This window comes from Schistocerca cancellata, chromosome 12, assembly GCF_023864275.1.
Source record: "Schistocerca cancellata isolate TAMUIC-IGC-003103 chromosome 12, iqSchCanc2.1, whole genome shotgun sequence".
Lineage (NCBI taxonomy): Eukaryota > Metazoa > Arthropoda > Insecta > Orthoptera > Acrididae > Schistocerca > Schistocerca cancellata.
The window spans coordinates 61,608,160-61,624,927 of NC_064637.1; the positions used below are offsets into that span (position 1 = coordinate 61,608,160).

Genomic DNA, 16,768 nt, shown 5'->3' on the forward strand with positions numbered 1-16,768 from the left:
CGTGGCTGCGGTTACCCTTGACGCTGCATCACAGACAGGAGCACCTGCAATGGTGTACTCAACGACGAACCTAGGTGCACATATGTCAAAAGTCATTTTTTCGGATGAATCCAGGTTCTGTTTACAGCATCATGATGGTTGCATCCATGTTTGGCGACATTGCGGTGAATGCACATTGGAAGCGTGTATTCGTCATCGCTATACTGGCGTATCACCTGGCATGATGGTATGGGGTGCCATTGGTTACACATCTCGGTCACCTCTTGTTCGCATTGATGGCACTTTGAACAGTGGACGTTACATTTCAGATGTGTTATGACCCGTGGCTCTACCCTTCATTCGATCCCTGCGGAACCCTACATTTCAGCAGGATAATGCACGACCGCATGTTGCAGGTCCTGTACAGGCCTTTCTGGGTATAGAAAATATTAGACTACTGCCCTGGCCAGCACATTCTCCAGATCTCTCACCAATTGAAAACGTCTGGTCAATGGTGGCCGAGTAACTGGCTCTTGATGAACTGTGGTATCGTGTTGAAGCTGCAGGGGCAGCTGTACCAGTACATGCAATCCGAGCTCTGTTTGACTCAATGCCCAGGTGTATCAAGGCTGTTATTACGGCCAGAGGTGGTTGTTCTGGGTACTGATTTCTCAGGGTCAATGCACCCAAATTGCATGAAAATGTAATCACATGTCAGTTCTAGTATAATATATTTGTCCAATGAATAGCCGTTTATCATCTGCATTTCTTCTTGGTGTAGCAATTGTAATGGCCAATAGTGTATGTTATATATAACTCAGTTATGTATACATAATGTAAATATACTTATATGTTACCTTTTTGTAGATGTCTGCTTGTATTTACTGGCCATCTGACTATCAATACAAAGGAAACGTAGCCAGAACTTTTACAGGAGTTCTAGAAGTCGGTGTTGCAAGTGTGCAAGCACACGCGCCCATTTTTGTCTTCTTGTCTCCTTCACAGTTGTTGTCTGTTGACAGAAGGAACAAGAGGACCATAAAATCAGAAATGTTCTGCTGATTACCAGTGGAGAATTCTCACGAACAGAAACAGGAGGAGGAGAAGGAAAACGTGAGGGGAAAAAGGAAAACAAAAGAAGGTTCTTTTAGGATAGAAAAACTCTCCGAAAAAAAGGTAATTGGTCATAGCTTCTTAGAAAAGTGATAAAGAAAGGGGAGGGGTAATTTGCCCAGTGTGAGGATGAAATTTTGAGTATGACTTTTTAAGAATCCTACATCTTAACATGTCACATTATTTACTAATGTCTGTTATTTCTTTAAACATATTCTTCACTGTGGCCATATATTGAGTGTTTTTAGTCATGCAGCAACAGCTGATTTAGTTGTATCTAAAAATAAAAATAATTTTTGCCTGCTAACAATGTATTCAGTTTTACACCTTTCATGTACAGTGGGCATAGTATTGGAATGAGTTCCAATTGGTTGGCAGTGCTCTTGAGTTGTAGACATGCTGATTGTGTGTGTGTGTGTGTGTGTGTGTGTGTGTGTGTGTGTGTGTGTGTGTGTGTTTTATGGTATAACTGAAATGAAAGTGCATCCATCCTGAGATTATGTTCACTTTCATTATTCGTGCTGCTGTTGGAGGATATCTAAGTTTCACTATGGAGAGATTCATTACGCATTGTGGCAAACGGGATTATTTCGAATGAAGGTCTAGTCTGAATTGCTTTTTGAAGAAGGAATATCATCATAGACAAACACTACATTTTGTGGGCCATCATTAATTGTTGACAGTTAAATCCTCTACTGTGCATATTATAATATGCTTCTGGAAGAACACGTGGTTGACGAAACAGGTGTGGAGAAGAGTAATTTTGCACCGTCACTAATATCATCACAGCACTGTTGCATATAACACGGTCTTAAGAAAAGGATTATGTGATAAGTCTACAGAGATGTGGTCCGATCACCATCATCTAGAAGCAGAGGGAGAGTATCACTTAAAATGTTCAGTAGTGTCTCACATTGTCACCTGGTACATCGTTGAATAGATTGAGAAAGTGTGGACTGTGAGCTTTGGTTACATGAGCTATAAATGATTTACTATTTCTGCAGTTTCATGCATATATTTGTGTGAAATAATAGCCTAAAAATGATTGATTGGCTAGATTAATGGTAACCCAACTGGAGAAAGGGATGGTAAAGATGAAGAAATAGGAGCAAATAATGTACATGTAGCGGATGCTACTGGTACCGATGAGCCCTCACATAGAGGTCTGATGGAGAATGTAAACTGAAATTAGTGTATATTGAGTTTGGATACTATGATGACTGATTCTACTGTTAAACAGCATAAAGAATGGTGGCACGAGGAATTTACTTATTATAAAGATGTAGAATTTTATCTCTATGGTCACTGCTGAGAATTTCAGCTGTGGACTATTGCATAACCTGTGCTAGTAAGAGTATACAGTTGACACATCTGTTCTCTCTCTCTCTCTCTCTCTCTCTCTCTCTCTCTCTCTCTCTCTCAACGTACAGGGTGTCCAGAAAAGGGCTCCCTGATTTCAAAATTAAATATCTCGAAAACAAAGATTGATAGAGGAATGCAGTAAATGGTATGTTTATTGTGAAAGCTGTAAGAAGTTTATACAGCAGTTTGAAATAATAGTTACAAAAGCTGCTAACAGACGGCGCTGTACGCTGTACAGCTCATATTAGCATACATAAGTGAAATAATTGTATGAAAACAATCTTTGCAAACAATCACATCACAATGTTTTCAAAATGTTCACCATTGGCACTACAGAGGTGGCTCAAACGAAGAATGAAATTCGCCATCACATTTCATAGTGTCTCAACCGAAATGGATTCACATGCCACAGAGATCGCCGATTCAAGCTCGTCCAGCGTGGCGGAATGCTTCGGGTAGACCATGTCTTTCACTGTGCCCCACAAAAAAAGTCACAGGGAGTCAGATCCGGCGAATATGGAGGCCAATCCGTGCTTGCACCAGTAAATTTGGGATATTCCAAAGCAATGACTCGATTCTCGAAGTATTCCTCAAGAAAGCGAAACACTTGTTCGGTCCGATGTGGTCAGGCTCCATCTTGCATAAACCATTCAGTACCTGGTCGATCCTCTAACACTTGCTGTGTGGCGACAAATTGTTCCGAAATTGCAATGTAACGTGCACCAGTGACCGTTTCTCGAATGAAGAAAGGGCCAGTAATGCCTCTGCTGCATTCTGCAGCCCACAGAGTAACTTTAGGAGAATACAGGGATTTCGCTTCACACCAATATGGCTTTTCGGAAACCCAAAATCGCCAGTTCTGCTTATTGACGTATCCATTCAGGTGGAAGTGTGGTTCATTTGTAAACCAGATGCAGCCAACATCAAATCCTTCACTATCAATCATTGTGAGCATCTGATTAGCAAAGGCAACCCTTTGTTGCACAGCTCGTACGGGTATGGCCTGGTCGTTTGAATTTTGAATGGAAACATGTGTAGGCTCTTCCTCAGTATTTTCTGCGTGCTGGAACGCTTCAAACCAGTCTCAGATGCAATTCTGCGCACAGATGACATTGGATTTCGCTGAATAATTCCAGAAACTGTGGCGATATTTTCAGGCGTAACTGCGGTTTGCTTGCGGCCAACATGCCCTGCTAGATCATCAGTTACGCTGCCTGTTAATTGAAATTTTGCGAAGAGCGTACGAATGGTTTTCGCATCGGGTCCTTTTGGAACATTAAATCGTGCTTGAAAACTTCGCCTTGTTGCTGTAGGACTCTCTTCTAACCTGTGGTACTCTAGCATCAGAAAAACGCGTTGTTCAATGGAGTACATGGTTTTAATCTCTTCCTTTGGTACGCTAACCTCCTTTCACGTTTCAATAGTGGAACTGATCGCTCTGGGCTTCGGATCACTATTTATACTAGGCATTACGTATGGCGATTACAGCGCCATCTGTTAGCAGCCTTTGTAACTATTATTTCAAACTGCTGTATAAACTTCTTACAGCTTTCACAATAAACATACCATTTACTGCATTCCTCTATCGATCTTTGTTTTCGAGATATTTAATTTTGAAATCGGGGAGTCCTTTTCTGGACACCTGGTATGTTTTAAGAGTAAAAAATGTGCGTACTTTTACAATTACTAATGTGTAGGCTCTTTATTGATAGATTTGTATACATGTAATTGGATTACTATAAAAAAATAATTGGATATCCATATTTTTCCCCTTAATACCTGTCCTTACTTGTAACTCCCTTACATATGTTCCTTTTTTATAATTGCAGGCCTGGAGGTCTGACACAGCTGCGACGGTTGCTGATGCAGTATACGACTGACCTTCTGGATGAGACAGTGATTGCCATTTCCCAGGGCTGTCCTAACCTGCGAGAGCTGAGGATATGCGCCTCGTACAAACTTACCGACGTAGCACTGAGTGAGATACACTGTCTGAGACATTTGGAAATGTTAGTAGTTTTCCTTCATTCGTTTTTTTGCACAAAGTGTTCTCTGAATCCTATGGGTGATGGATAACCTTCACAGGTGTGGAAAGACACAAGTTATACAGAGGCAGCCACTACAGACTCCTTGTGTAGAGTATACTTATAGCAATCTGGCCACGTTGATGATTACGGCAGTTCATTTTTCTTCATCCTATACAATGTAATATAGAACAATCAGATCAAAAGTTCAGACCAGAATAGGGGACATCAAATCTAGCAAAATTTTCTAGAGAACCACAGGTGAGAAATGCGGTGTTGAACATCTGTGGCCGCAGGATGACAGCTGTTCGGTGACAAGTGTGTGCAAGTTTGTCCGGGAAACAAAGATGTTTAGGTGTGCCCGGCAGTGCAGTTTTGCCTGCTTAAGGGGCTGCTGCAGTGTGCATGTCACTTTAACGAATTAATGACATTACTGTAATTATTTATTGATGGATTTATTTCAGCTTGCAAGGTAGGGTTCTTTATGCCCTGTTTTACATATTAGATTTCCTAAGTGAGTAAACATTACAATTTGTACGGCACATGAGCAATATATAATTACAATGATAGTAGTTGAAATAATAATGCTGATGACAATTCATATGGTAATGAATATCTGTAGTTTAAGAAGTGTCAGCATTACTAACATGAAGAAATTTCCTCGTTAAATTATTATCAAATGTGAATAGTCATATTTAACACAGATGTGTGATAACAGTACAGAAGGATCGTAGAAAGAAGCTGCATGTCAGAAGGAGAGTGACAAGTAATAGGCCGAGAGAAGTTAATAAGATGGAAATAAGAAAACAATAATAAAAAAGGGCCAGAAAATCATAATGAGGGAAGCTACACTAAATCAAACAATGGAAAATCCAGGGTGGAATGTAACAATATTATAAGAAGGAAACAACAAAAAGACTGCCTCAAATAAAGCTATCAGTACTAAGGTATCCAGTCACTAAGAAACCGATGAAGTAAACTGAATGTGAAAATCCAGTGTGGTCATAGGAGGGGCTGATATGATGAAACAACTAAAAGATTTAGGTCTTAACTTTTCCCGGCGAATCGAATGTTCAATACACCGGGTATGCAGCCGGGTGACGTCATCGAACACCGCTGATATTTCAACAGGAGCACACCCTGCCATTCTCAAGGCACAAATGCAAGGAAGAAGAAATGTGCTAGCAAATTTGATACCTCAGCTCACAGAGGAGAAACAAGGAAGACACCACACACAGAAAGAGTGTCAACACAAACAAAGATAACCAACATCAGAAATATCGATAGTTACTGTTAATCAACAGGTGAGGTAGCACTGATTCTGTCCCTCTGTTTTTTGATGAGAGACAGAGCTGGATTCCAAGCAGCATTTAAACAAAATCCACCATCTCTGTTAATAATGTTGCTCGATAGTCTGATTTCAACAGCTTGCTTAATAACACTATCCCAGTAGCTGGACGTGCAAGCCAGAATCTCCGTGTTGTTGTATTCCATTGGATGACCGGTGTCAAGGCAATGTTCTGCAATAGTGGATTTGCTCGGCTGTTGTAAGCGTGTGTGACGCTTATGTTCAATACACCGGTCTTCCACAGTCCTGATTGTCTGACCAATATATGACAAGCCACAACTGCAAGGAATAAGATAGACCCCAGCCTTATGCAAACCGAGATCATCTTTTACGGACGTCAACAGGGCCTTTTCTTAGAAGGTGGTCGAAAAACACATTTCACATCATATTTCCGCAAAATATGGCCAATCCTGCTGGAAATGCTTCCTGCGTAAGGCAAAAAGGCCGTAGACTTAGGTGCCACTTCGTTGCTATCGTCACTCAAAGCCAATTGTCTCCTATTGTGGCCAATTTGTTTATGGAGGACTTTGAAGAACGTGCATTGGAGTCAGCGACCTTGAAACCTGCGTGTTTTTTCAGATATGTAGACGATACTTTTGTTGTTTGGCCTCGTGGTAGTGAGAATTTAAACTCGTTTTTGGAACATCTGAATTCAATCCACCGGAATATTCAGTTCACTATGGAGGTGGAAAAGAACAGATGCCTTCCCTTCCTTGATGTGTTGGTCAAAAGGAAGACTGATGGTACGTTGGGACATTCTGTTTATAGGAAGCCCACCCACACTGACTTGTATCTGCGAGCTGATAGTTGTCATCATCCAGCTCAGCGTGAAGGAGTACTTCGCACCTTGGTTCACAGGGCCCACATTATCTCAGACCCTGAAAGTTTGGCAGCTGCGCTATCACATCTCGAAGTCACCTTTCGTCAGAATGGTTATAGTGAGAGGCAGATCAAACGTGCGTTGCGCCATCAGCCTTCTGTGCAACGGGTGAGTGACGATAGCAACGAAGTGGATCCTAAGTCTACGGCCTTTTTGCCTTACGCAGGAAGCATTTCCAACAGGATTGGTCGTATTTTGTGGAAATGTGATGTGAAATGTGCTTTTCGACCACCTTCTAAGAAAAGGCCCTGTTGGCGTCCGTAAAAGATGATCTCAGTTTGGGTAAGGCTGGGGTCTATCGTATTCCTTGCAATTGTGGCATGTCATATATTGGTCAGACAATCAGGACTGTGGAAGACCGGTGTATTGAACATAAGCGTCACACACGCTTACAACAGCCGAGCAAACCCGCTATTGCAGAACATTGCCCTGACACCGGTCATCCAATGGATTACAACAACACGGAGATTCTGGCTTGCACGTCCAGCTATTGGGATAGTGTTATTAAGGAAGCTGCTGAAATCAGACTATCGAGCAACCTTATTAACAGAGATGGTGGATTTTGTTTAAATGCTGCTTGGAATCCAGCTCTGTCTCTCATCAAAAAACAGAGGGACAGAATCAGTGCTACCTCACCTGTTGATTAACAGTAACTATCGATATTTCTGATGTTGGTTATCTTTGTTTGTGTTGACACTTGTTCTGTGTGTGGTGTCTTCCTTGTTTCTCCTCTGTGAACTGAGGTATTAAATTTGCTAGCACATTTCTTCTTCCTTGCATTTGTGCCGTGAGAATGGCAGGGTGTGCTCCTGTCGAAATATCGGCGGTGTTCGACGGCGTCGCCCGGCAGCAAACCCGTAAGTTATTTGAACAACTGAAAGTTTTACATGTACGCAGTCCATCCCCATTAATGTGACCACTGCCTGTGTTAAGCAACATCATGCAGTAACCACTCGGAAGTGGAAGGTGGCAGTGCTAGCAGTCGAGGGAGTATAAAGGGTGTCCGGGAAGCAGAAAACAGTACAGTCATACTCCTAATGTAGAGACGAAGTGATTTATCCGACATCCAAAAGGGCACGATCGTCGGCTTTTGGGCCGAGGGTGGAAACATTTATGAAATGGCCGAGTACGTAAACTGTTCCCGTGCTGCTGTGTATTAAGTATACCATGCACGACAAAATGGTGCTACCCAAAACTGGCGCCAAGGCAACTGTGGTGTGCCGAGGGCCGTAGATGACAGAGGTGAATGTTGGCTGTGGAGATGTGCACAGGCAAGTACCATATTTACTCGAATCTAAGCTGCACCTTTTTTCCGGTTTTTGTGATCCAAAAAACCGCGTGCGGCTTAGAATCGAGTGAAAAGTAAGCAGAAGTTCTGAAAAATGTTGGTAGGTGCCGCCACAACTAACTTCTACCATTGAATATATGTAGCGCTACACAGGCACGCTTTGCAGGCACCAAGATAAATACTGGTGCTAAAACCTCTGCGTCAATAAATAAATAAAAAAGAGGTGCAAGACTAGCTTTTTTTTCTCCGCCCCGAGTTTCGACCACTGCATTTTTATACATTATCCGACGAAGTAAATACAAATTCCGTATTGTTCAGCTTCGAATCTAGCAGCATTTCAATGTACTACAAAAATCCGACTGGCAAAACTGTTTGGGATGTTTGTCAATATGGCCAACTCTACGTTCTGAATTCTTTCCTACCTGTGAGAAGAGATGGTTGCTAATAGGAACTTTTATGAATTGTGAATCACATGCAGTATTCTCTTCACCATAAGAATAATATGAATATAAACATTTTACCATGTATTCTTTCGTGTTTGCTGCTATCTCATTTAAATCCTGTTTGCTTAATAAACCGAAACTAGAGTGAGACAACATCAAACATGGAAAAATATACATATCATGTCATGTTTATATTTGTATTATTCTTATGCTAATAGTGACACAGTTAGAAATGAAGCACGGCAATTGACTAGATTTTTAAATCTAAGATGACTCTAATTTCTGTGCAGAATGTAATGTACTAAAGAGGTGTCTGCAAAGATTTTCAAACGGAGAAAAAATTTCGCTAAACTCTCGTTCAGAACAACTTCTATCGTACGCGGTCTATTATTTGGTTCTTGTTGATCATTATCCAATAAAGCAGCAGTGTAAGTAACAACAAATAGCAGTGTCTTGACATTGTTTCGCTAATGAGACGATTCCTCTCTCTCTCTCTCTTTCTTTTTTTTTCTTCTTTTTTTTTTTTTCCTTTTTTTTTGTAAGCGGCGGTAGCGTGCACAAGAGCAAGATATGCCCCGAGCGGCGACAGACTGTAAACACTCACTATCAGAATGCGACAAACAATGCATGACACTGTACAGTAATGTATTTTCAGCTTAGAGCGATGTTAACACCCATAACAAAGTGAACGGCACTTATCAGATCAAAGAAAAATAAGCAATAGATTCGAACCAGACGTGAAAAAGGAAGGGTACCTGTATAAATACGGACGGAGTGCCTGACATAACAATGGCTACTTAGTAAAGCTTAACTGTTAAGGTTATGACTCGCACCAAACTACTGTAGCTGTGTCTTCATCCATTTGACCTCAATTGTGTCTCTCGTTACAATGAACCAACTTTGTTTCGATTTGGAGGTGTGGTCTAAAACTTTTCTCTCCCCTTAAATTTCGAGTCTCAAATTTCAGGAGTGGCTTAGATTCGAGTGTGGCTAAGATTCGAGTAAATACGGTAGACATGCAGCTGTCAAACAACTGACTGCCCGGATGCAACAAGAGGCTATCTACGCATATTGTCTCCTCGACGACCGTTCGGCGAATGCTACCGTGTGTGGGCCTCTGTAGTGGGCACCCGGTTCATGTACCTGTGCCGACTGCAGTTCGTAGACGACGCATTTGTATGCCGATACTGCAACTGGACTTCATTAAGTGGCGACAGATGGCATTTTCAGACAAATGGTGCCTTATGCTCCATCATATTGCTGGCCATTGGCCATTGTTGCCTATGGTGTGAAGCTTCTAAAAGTAAACAGGGAACAAGCATTATGACCTGGTGAATGTTTGTTGTGGCGTTTCTTGTTTGTTGTGGCGTTTCCTGTTTTTTGTGGCGTTTCCTGTGTGATCTCATCATTCTGGAAGCCACAATGGATCAACAGAAGTATACATCTATCCTTTGGGACCGTGCCCACCCCTGCGTGCAATTTTTTTTTGTGTGTCCCAGTACCATCTACCAACAGAACAATGCAATGTGTCACACAGCTCGCAGTGTACGTTGTTGTCAGAAGAACAGAAGGATGAGTTTACCACGCTCTCCTGGCTACCAAATCCCCGGATTTGAAGCGGATCGAGAATCTGCGGTACCACCTCAATCGGGCCGTTTGCGCGTTGTTGACACGTTTCCTGCACGTCTCGCAACAGTTTGCCCTGCAGAGGATGTTTATTCGGGCGCTTAACATGTGTGCACATTAATGTGACTGGACAGTGTATATTACACCTGTGTTCATTGCTTGCCGAAACGGTATGGAATTTTCATTATACGTGCTTCGTTGAACTTCATCGCAGCAGTAAAGATTTGTTTAATTTGAATGTGGAAATAATTTTCTAAATCACTTGCTTGAGTGTAGACGAGAGAGATTTCCTGCAAGCTGCAACTGTTTGTTCATCTCAAGTTAGATGCTCATCCAAGATTATGCTTTGGCCTTTTACTGTCCTTCGAAAAAGAAATTGGATATCATTGAGAAGTATTGGAAGGAGTGTTTCACGAAAATGCTATATTATCAGTTTTCAGTGAGATATGAGGACGACCTGCGACGTCATAGGGTTAAGTTTATGACTAAGGCACTGCACCCGTTGTGGCACTAAATGATGATGTTTGTTCACGCCTACTACAACAGAAGTAGCAGTGTTCTTATGCCTGGCACCTACGTGTAACTGTATTTCGTCAGACTTTTCGATATGCCCTGTTCATAAAAGTCTGTCTGATTTGGAACACAGCCATCTCTGGACTGCCAATTTTACTTCGGCATCTGTCGCAAAGCGTTGGCTGGCTGTCCAGAAATTTCTTCATGGAATCGTGTGCCTCTATTATATCGAATCTGCACAGTTTTTTTACGCAGTGTTGCAGGATTTGACATGCTGCATACAAAAGAGTGGCCAATCCCAATTTTGTCATGTGCGTAGCAGTCTCAGGAGATGTCAGACCTACCAGTTACGTACATCCTCTCAAACAACTTTTGTGGATTCAGTTTGTGTGCTAGTATCTACTGGATACTACAGTAGCCTATAAATTTATCTTTTAGAGCTGGTCATGCTATTCTTCACTTTGCTCAGATCCTCTTCCTTGAAAATTTCATGACTTAGCTCAAACAATGTAAAGGATTCATAACAAGAGTTCCATCACTTCAACCATTTATTGTCAAATTAACCATTAATACAATGTACTTTACTGTAAGCACAAGACTGCTGCTCCTTTCATGTCCATCTATAGTAGAGTAAGTGCAATACATTAAATGTTACATAATGTTCATTGCTAATACAGGCTCTTTTGTTATTCCTTTCTGGGCCACCATAATACTTTTCATCAGTGGCTGCACAGAATAACACATACACAACACCAAGTGACATCTGTTCACCACTCGTGCAGCTCCTTCATATATTCTTGGCTCTGCATAAACAGAAGACTCGCAACAGTGTTTTGCTCCACTGTGGCTCAATTATCTTAAAATAATAGTTTTTCTCTCTGTATTCACATGAATATCTTCCATTTCTCAAAGAGTATATCATGGCATTTCCTCACGAAATGTCATGTTACACCACAATATTTTTGTTTTGTTTTGTTTTGTTTTGCATCTTCCTGTATACTTCATATATTTGTATCGTAGTTATTTCTGTAGCTGAGCTTTACACAGTAAACAACACACAAAATTAATGTATAATTTCATCAGCCACAATAGGAATTTAATTCAGTTGAAACCATTGTCTTCAGCTTTACACTGAGGTGATGGAAGATCACAGGTTAGTGATAAGCATGTATTCAGATGGTGATAGTATTGCATACACGAGGTATAAAAGGGCAGTGCATTGGCAAGCTGTCATTTTTACTCAGCTGATTAGTGTGAAAAGGTTTCTGGTGTGATTATGGCCGCACTGTGGGAATTAAGACTTTCAATGTAGAATGGTAGTTGAGTCAGACGCATAGCCCTTTCCAGTTCATAAATCATTAGACAGGGTGTATACGACCTGGGACAACTGGGAGATCCGGGAAAAACCCAGGAATTTTTTCATCCGGGAAAAACCCGGGAATTGTTGAGAATTCCGGGAATTTTTCATTGTTTTAGTTTACAGTTAAATTTTTGGGATTTTGACTGGTAAGAACCAATACTCTAACAAAGGAAATTACTGTATCCCGCTAGAGCAGAATAATACTGTAGTAACAAAACATGAACGAGAGAGAAAAAAAAAATAAAATAAAATAAAATAAAACTTACGTTGCAAAGGAAATGTCGTATGCAACAACAAAACAATGCTCGTACAAGTGTCTGCCAACAGCAGTGTGTCAAAGGCTTCAGGTAGACTATGCAATGTTTTATAACAACAAATTGCCTCCGATGAGCGTGACGTGACAACTGTTTAAATTATATTCATTTGAGCAGTTGCGGGCGGGCTCTTGCACATGCGCAGGTGAGTTGCGTATGAGTAGTACCTTCTCCCACTTCTGGTTACAGAAGTGTGGTGGGGCGCCACTACTTAATTTTGCCTCGGTTCGGAAATAAAGTAAATCTGGGGCTGATGCACAGGGCAGTCTGAGCTGTGCTGGGGAGATGGGTCGTCTCCACGTGACCTGTGTTTATGTTCAGTGATTTTGTTATTTCCTCTTCGTTTATTGTTCTCACATTAAATGATAACAAAATGGATTTTTGTGGCCAGGAGCTATCAAATGAATTAAAATACGTGCGCATAATTACGGAAGGCTAAAATATGTTGTTAGTTTCAGACTTTATTCCCACCTTTCTGACAGTCAAGCATTCATCGCCTTACAGAACAATGAAGTCTAAAGAGATTTGGCTTTTATTAATCTTTTCTGCCGAGGCAGTCAATTTATTTGAAACGAAGTGTTTAATTTCACACTATTGGCTAGTTTCAACTGTTCGCTGCATTTCAAGTGCACATATGGCATTATGCCATAATAAAGTACTGGTACGCCAAGAAAATTTACGTACGAATGTGCATTTTAAGCCGAATTATGCATTTTTTTATGGTTGACGAAATTCTGACGCTCTTGAAGCATCCTCTTTTGTCTTTTTTCTTTTATGACATAATGTAAGAACTTTTAATGTTTTACCCGTACGAACACATGGGCTTCCTGCATGATCGTAGCTGCGCAAGCGCAGTGACGCCTGTTATCTGGTGCTCTCTTGCAACTGCTGAAATGAACCCTTTTTTAACAGGTCGCGGGAAAATATTGCGAATGGTGGTTTGAAAAGCATTACATTCAAAGCAGATTTCCTTTTACGCAAGATAAAACTACGTGCGAGATGTACAATGAATTTCTTAAATCACAAAGCGTTTGACTCTCATATAAAAATCAACTGTTTGAGGACGACTATTTTGAAGAATGCAAGCCCAGAAGATCAGACATTTACGTCTTTATTAAAAATTTTACTAGCACAAGTGTGTGATGTATCTTATAAGTGTAACACGCGCAAGAAAGATTAATATTATATGTGGAAGCTTAGCTTCTCTTCCAGCTTATTAAACTTAGAGACCAATATTATATGTGAATACTACGTATATAAATTTAAACCATTAACTTTTCTTATTTGTGTGTTCACGCTACTGAAGTGTGATCTTGCTATTGGCTGTCTACATCACGTGTCCTATGCTGTCATCAGCTCGTGAGATCACGTGACACGAGCTATGACTGGCAGTTGCGCAGTCTTGATTTCAGTGCTTCGGAAAGTGACATGCGGTGTTTGGTGGAATTCAAATTTATACCTTCGTTATACGAAAATATGTAGTGTACATGTTGCTGCACATCAAAGGTCTTTCAAAACGTGTTTTCTCCCCCGAGTTTCATTTTCTAAAGTGCCTGGGAATTCTACGTTGGTATATAAAACCATAAATGTTAAAATGATTGATGAGTTTTTCAGTGCCGAGGAAGAGTAGACTGTCACTTAACACGGAAAAAGTGTATTTTCACCTGGGAGAAAGTGTGTTTTTAACTGCAAAATCCAGGGTTTTTTTTCCTTGTCCACGTATACAGCCTGTTAGAGAATTCAATACTCTGAGATCTATAGTGTCAAGCAGGTGTTGAGAATAACAAATTACAGGCATTTCCACAGACATCGCAGTGGGCGACGGCCTTCATTTAGACTGAGAACAGTGATATTCGCATAGAGTTGTCAGTGCTAACACACTTAATACTACGTGAAATAATACCAGATATCAATGTGGGGTTCACAATGAATGTATCTGTTAAGACAATGTTGCAAAATTTGGCGTTAATGGGCTACGGCAGCAGATTGCAGACGAAAGTGCCTTGGCTGACAGCACGACATTGGCTATAGCACCTCTCCTGGTCTCGTGACCATATCAAATGGACCCTAGATGACTGGAAAACCGTGGCGTGTCAGATAAATACCAATTGCACTCTATAAAAGGTGATGGTAGGGTTTGATGTAGCACAGATCTCATAAAGCCGTGGACCGAAGCTGTCAATAAGGCACTGTGCAAGCTACTGGTGGCTCCATGATGATGATGATGATGATCATTTTATTTACATGGAGTGGACTGTGTCCTCTGGTGCAACCAAACTGATCATTGGCTGGAAATGGTTATGTTCTGCTGTTTGGAGACCATTTGCAGCTATTCACGGACTTCGTGTTCCGAAACTGTGATTAAATTTTTGTGGACATCAATGCACCATCTCACCAGGCAACAATTCTTTGTGATTGCTCTGAAGAGTATTCTGGATGCTCGGTCACCAAGATCACCCAACATGAATCCCATTGAACATTTGAGACGTGGAGAGGTAAGTGCACAAAATCCTGCACCAGCAACACTTTCGCACTATTCGCCCATTTTCGCTGTCTATTAATAGAGGCAATATTTCCACAGGGGCTTCAAACAATTGCAGTCAGTGCCACATTGCAATCTACACCTACATCCACATCCATACTCCGCAAGCCACCTGGCGGTGTGTGGCGGAGGGTGCCTCGAGTACCTCTATCGGTTCTCCCTTCTATTCCAGTCTCGTATTGTTCGTGGAAAGGAGGATTGTCGGTATGCCTCTGTGTGGGCTCTAATCTCTCTGATTTTATCCTCATGGTCTCTTCGCGAGATATATGTAGGAGGGAGCAATATACTGCTTGACTCTTCGGTGAAGGTATGTTCTCGAAACTTTGACAAAAGCCCGTACCGAGCTACTGAGCGTCTCTCCTGCAGAGTCTTCCACTGGAGTTTATCTATCATCTCCGTAACGCTTTCGCGATTACTAAATAATCCTGTAATGAAGCACGCTGCTCTCCGTTGGATCTTCTCTATATCTTCTATCAATCCTAACTGGTATGGATCCCACACTGCTGAGCAGTATTCAAGCAGTGGGCGAACAAGCGTACTGTAACCTACTTCCTTTGTTTTCGGATTGCATTTCCTTAGGATTTTTCCAATGAATCTCAGTCTGGCATCTGCTTTACCGACGATCAACATTATATGATCATTCCATTTTAAATCACTCCTAATGCGTACTCCCAGATAGTTTATGGTATTAACTGCTTCCAGTTGGTGACCTGCTATTTTGTAGCTAAATGATAAAGGATCTATCTTTCTGTGTATTTGCAGCACATTACACTTGTCTACATTGAGATTCAATTGCTATTCCCTGCACCATGCGGCAATTCGCTGCAGATCCTCCTGCATTTCAGTACAATTTTCCATTGTTACAACCTCTTGATATACCACAGCATCATCTGCAAAAAGCCTCAGTAAACTTCCGATGTCATCCACCAGGTCATTTATGTATATTGTGAATAGCAACAGTCCTATGACACTCCCCTGCGGCACACCTGAAATCACTCTTACTTCGGAAGACTTCTCTCCATTGAGAATGACATGCTGCGTCCTGTTATCTAGGAACTCCTCAATCGAATCACACAATTGGTCTGATAGTCTATATGCTCTTACTTTGTTCATTAAATGACTGTGGGAAACTGTATCAAACGCCTTGCGGAAGTCAAGAAACATGGCATCTACCTGTGAACCCGTGTCTATGGCCCTCTGAGTCTCGTGGACGAATAGCGCGAGCTGGGTTTCACATGACCATCTTTTTCGAAACCCATGCTGATTCCTACAGAGTAGATTTCTAGTCTCCAGAAAAGTCATTATACTCGAACACAATATGCACTGCGCCTAGCAAAGAGGTCCAATGTGCTATGAAAACATATCCAATGACGAAACTTCCTGGCAGATTAAAACTGTGTGCTGGACCGAGACTCGAACTCGGGAGCTTTGCCTTTTGTGGGCCCGCGAAAGGCAAAGGTCCCGAGATCGAGTCTCGGTCCAGCAAACAGTTTTAATCTGCGAGGAAGTTTCATATCAGCACACACTCCGCTGTAGAGTGAAAATTTCATACTATATCCGATGACATTTGTCATTTCAGTGAGTAATGCGTAACGCCAAATTGTTTCTCCTATAAGATCTCCCATTTTCTACCAGTCGATTCACCCTTGTATCAGAGGGTGTTTGCCAGCAATTTTACAATCCCCGGGCCCCGGGGTGCATCACGAACTCTGCACATATAAATTTGTGTGATGGGATTGCCACCCCAAGGTATCACGACCTGCCGGACTCTGTGTGAATTCTCCCCCTGAGGGAGATAAAATAAGAGGAAAAGTTAGATTATATTTTTGCGGCCAGTGTTAATTATAAATGCATATTTTTCCTACTTATCTCTTTTTTATTATTCTTGTTGACAGTCTCATTGTCGTGTTCTGTTTACAAGAACAGGAGTTTTCAAGTTTAGAGACCATTTCATTCACAATCGTAGAGTGCTTCTC

At 41.4% G+C, this 16,768-nt stretch overlaps 1 protein-coding gene across 1 annotated transcript in view; it reads left to right on the forward strand.

Moving 5' to 3' along the window:
- LOC126109716 (uncharacterized) overlaps nucleotides 1–16,768 on the forward strand; it is a 146,750-nt gene that overhangs the window by 114,791 nt on the left and 15,191 nt on the right. The window contains exon 6 of the mRNA XM_049914772.1: nucleotides 4,284–4,463. Coding sequence (XP_049770729.1) covers nucleotides 4,284–4,463 — 180 coding nt within the window. The remainder of the gene's footprint in view (nucleotides 1–4,283; nucleotides 4,464–16,768) is intronic.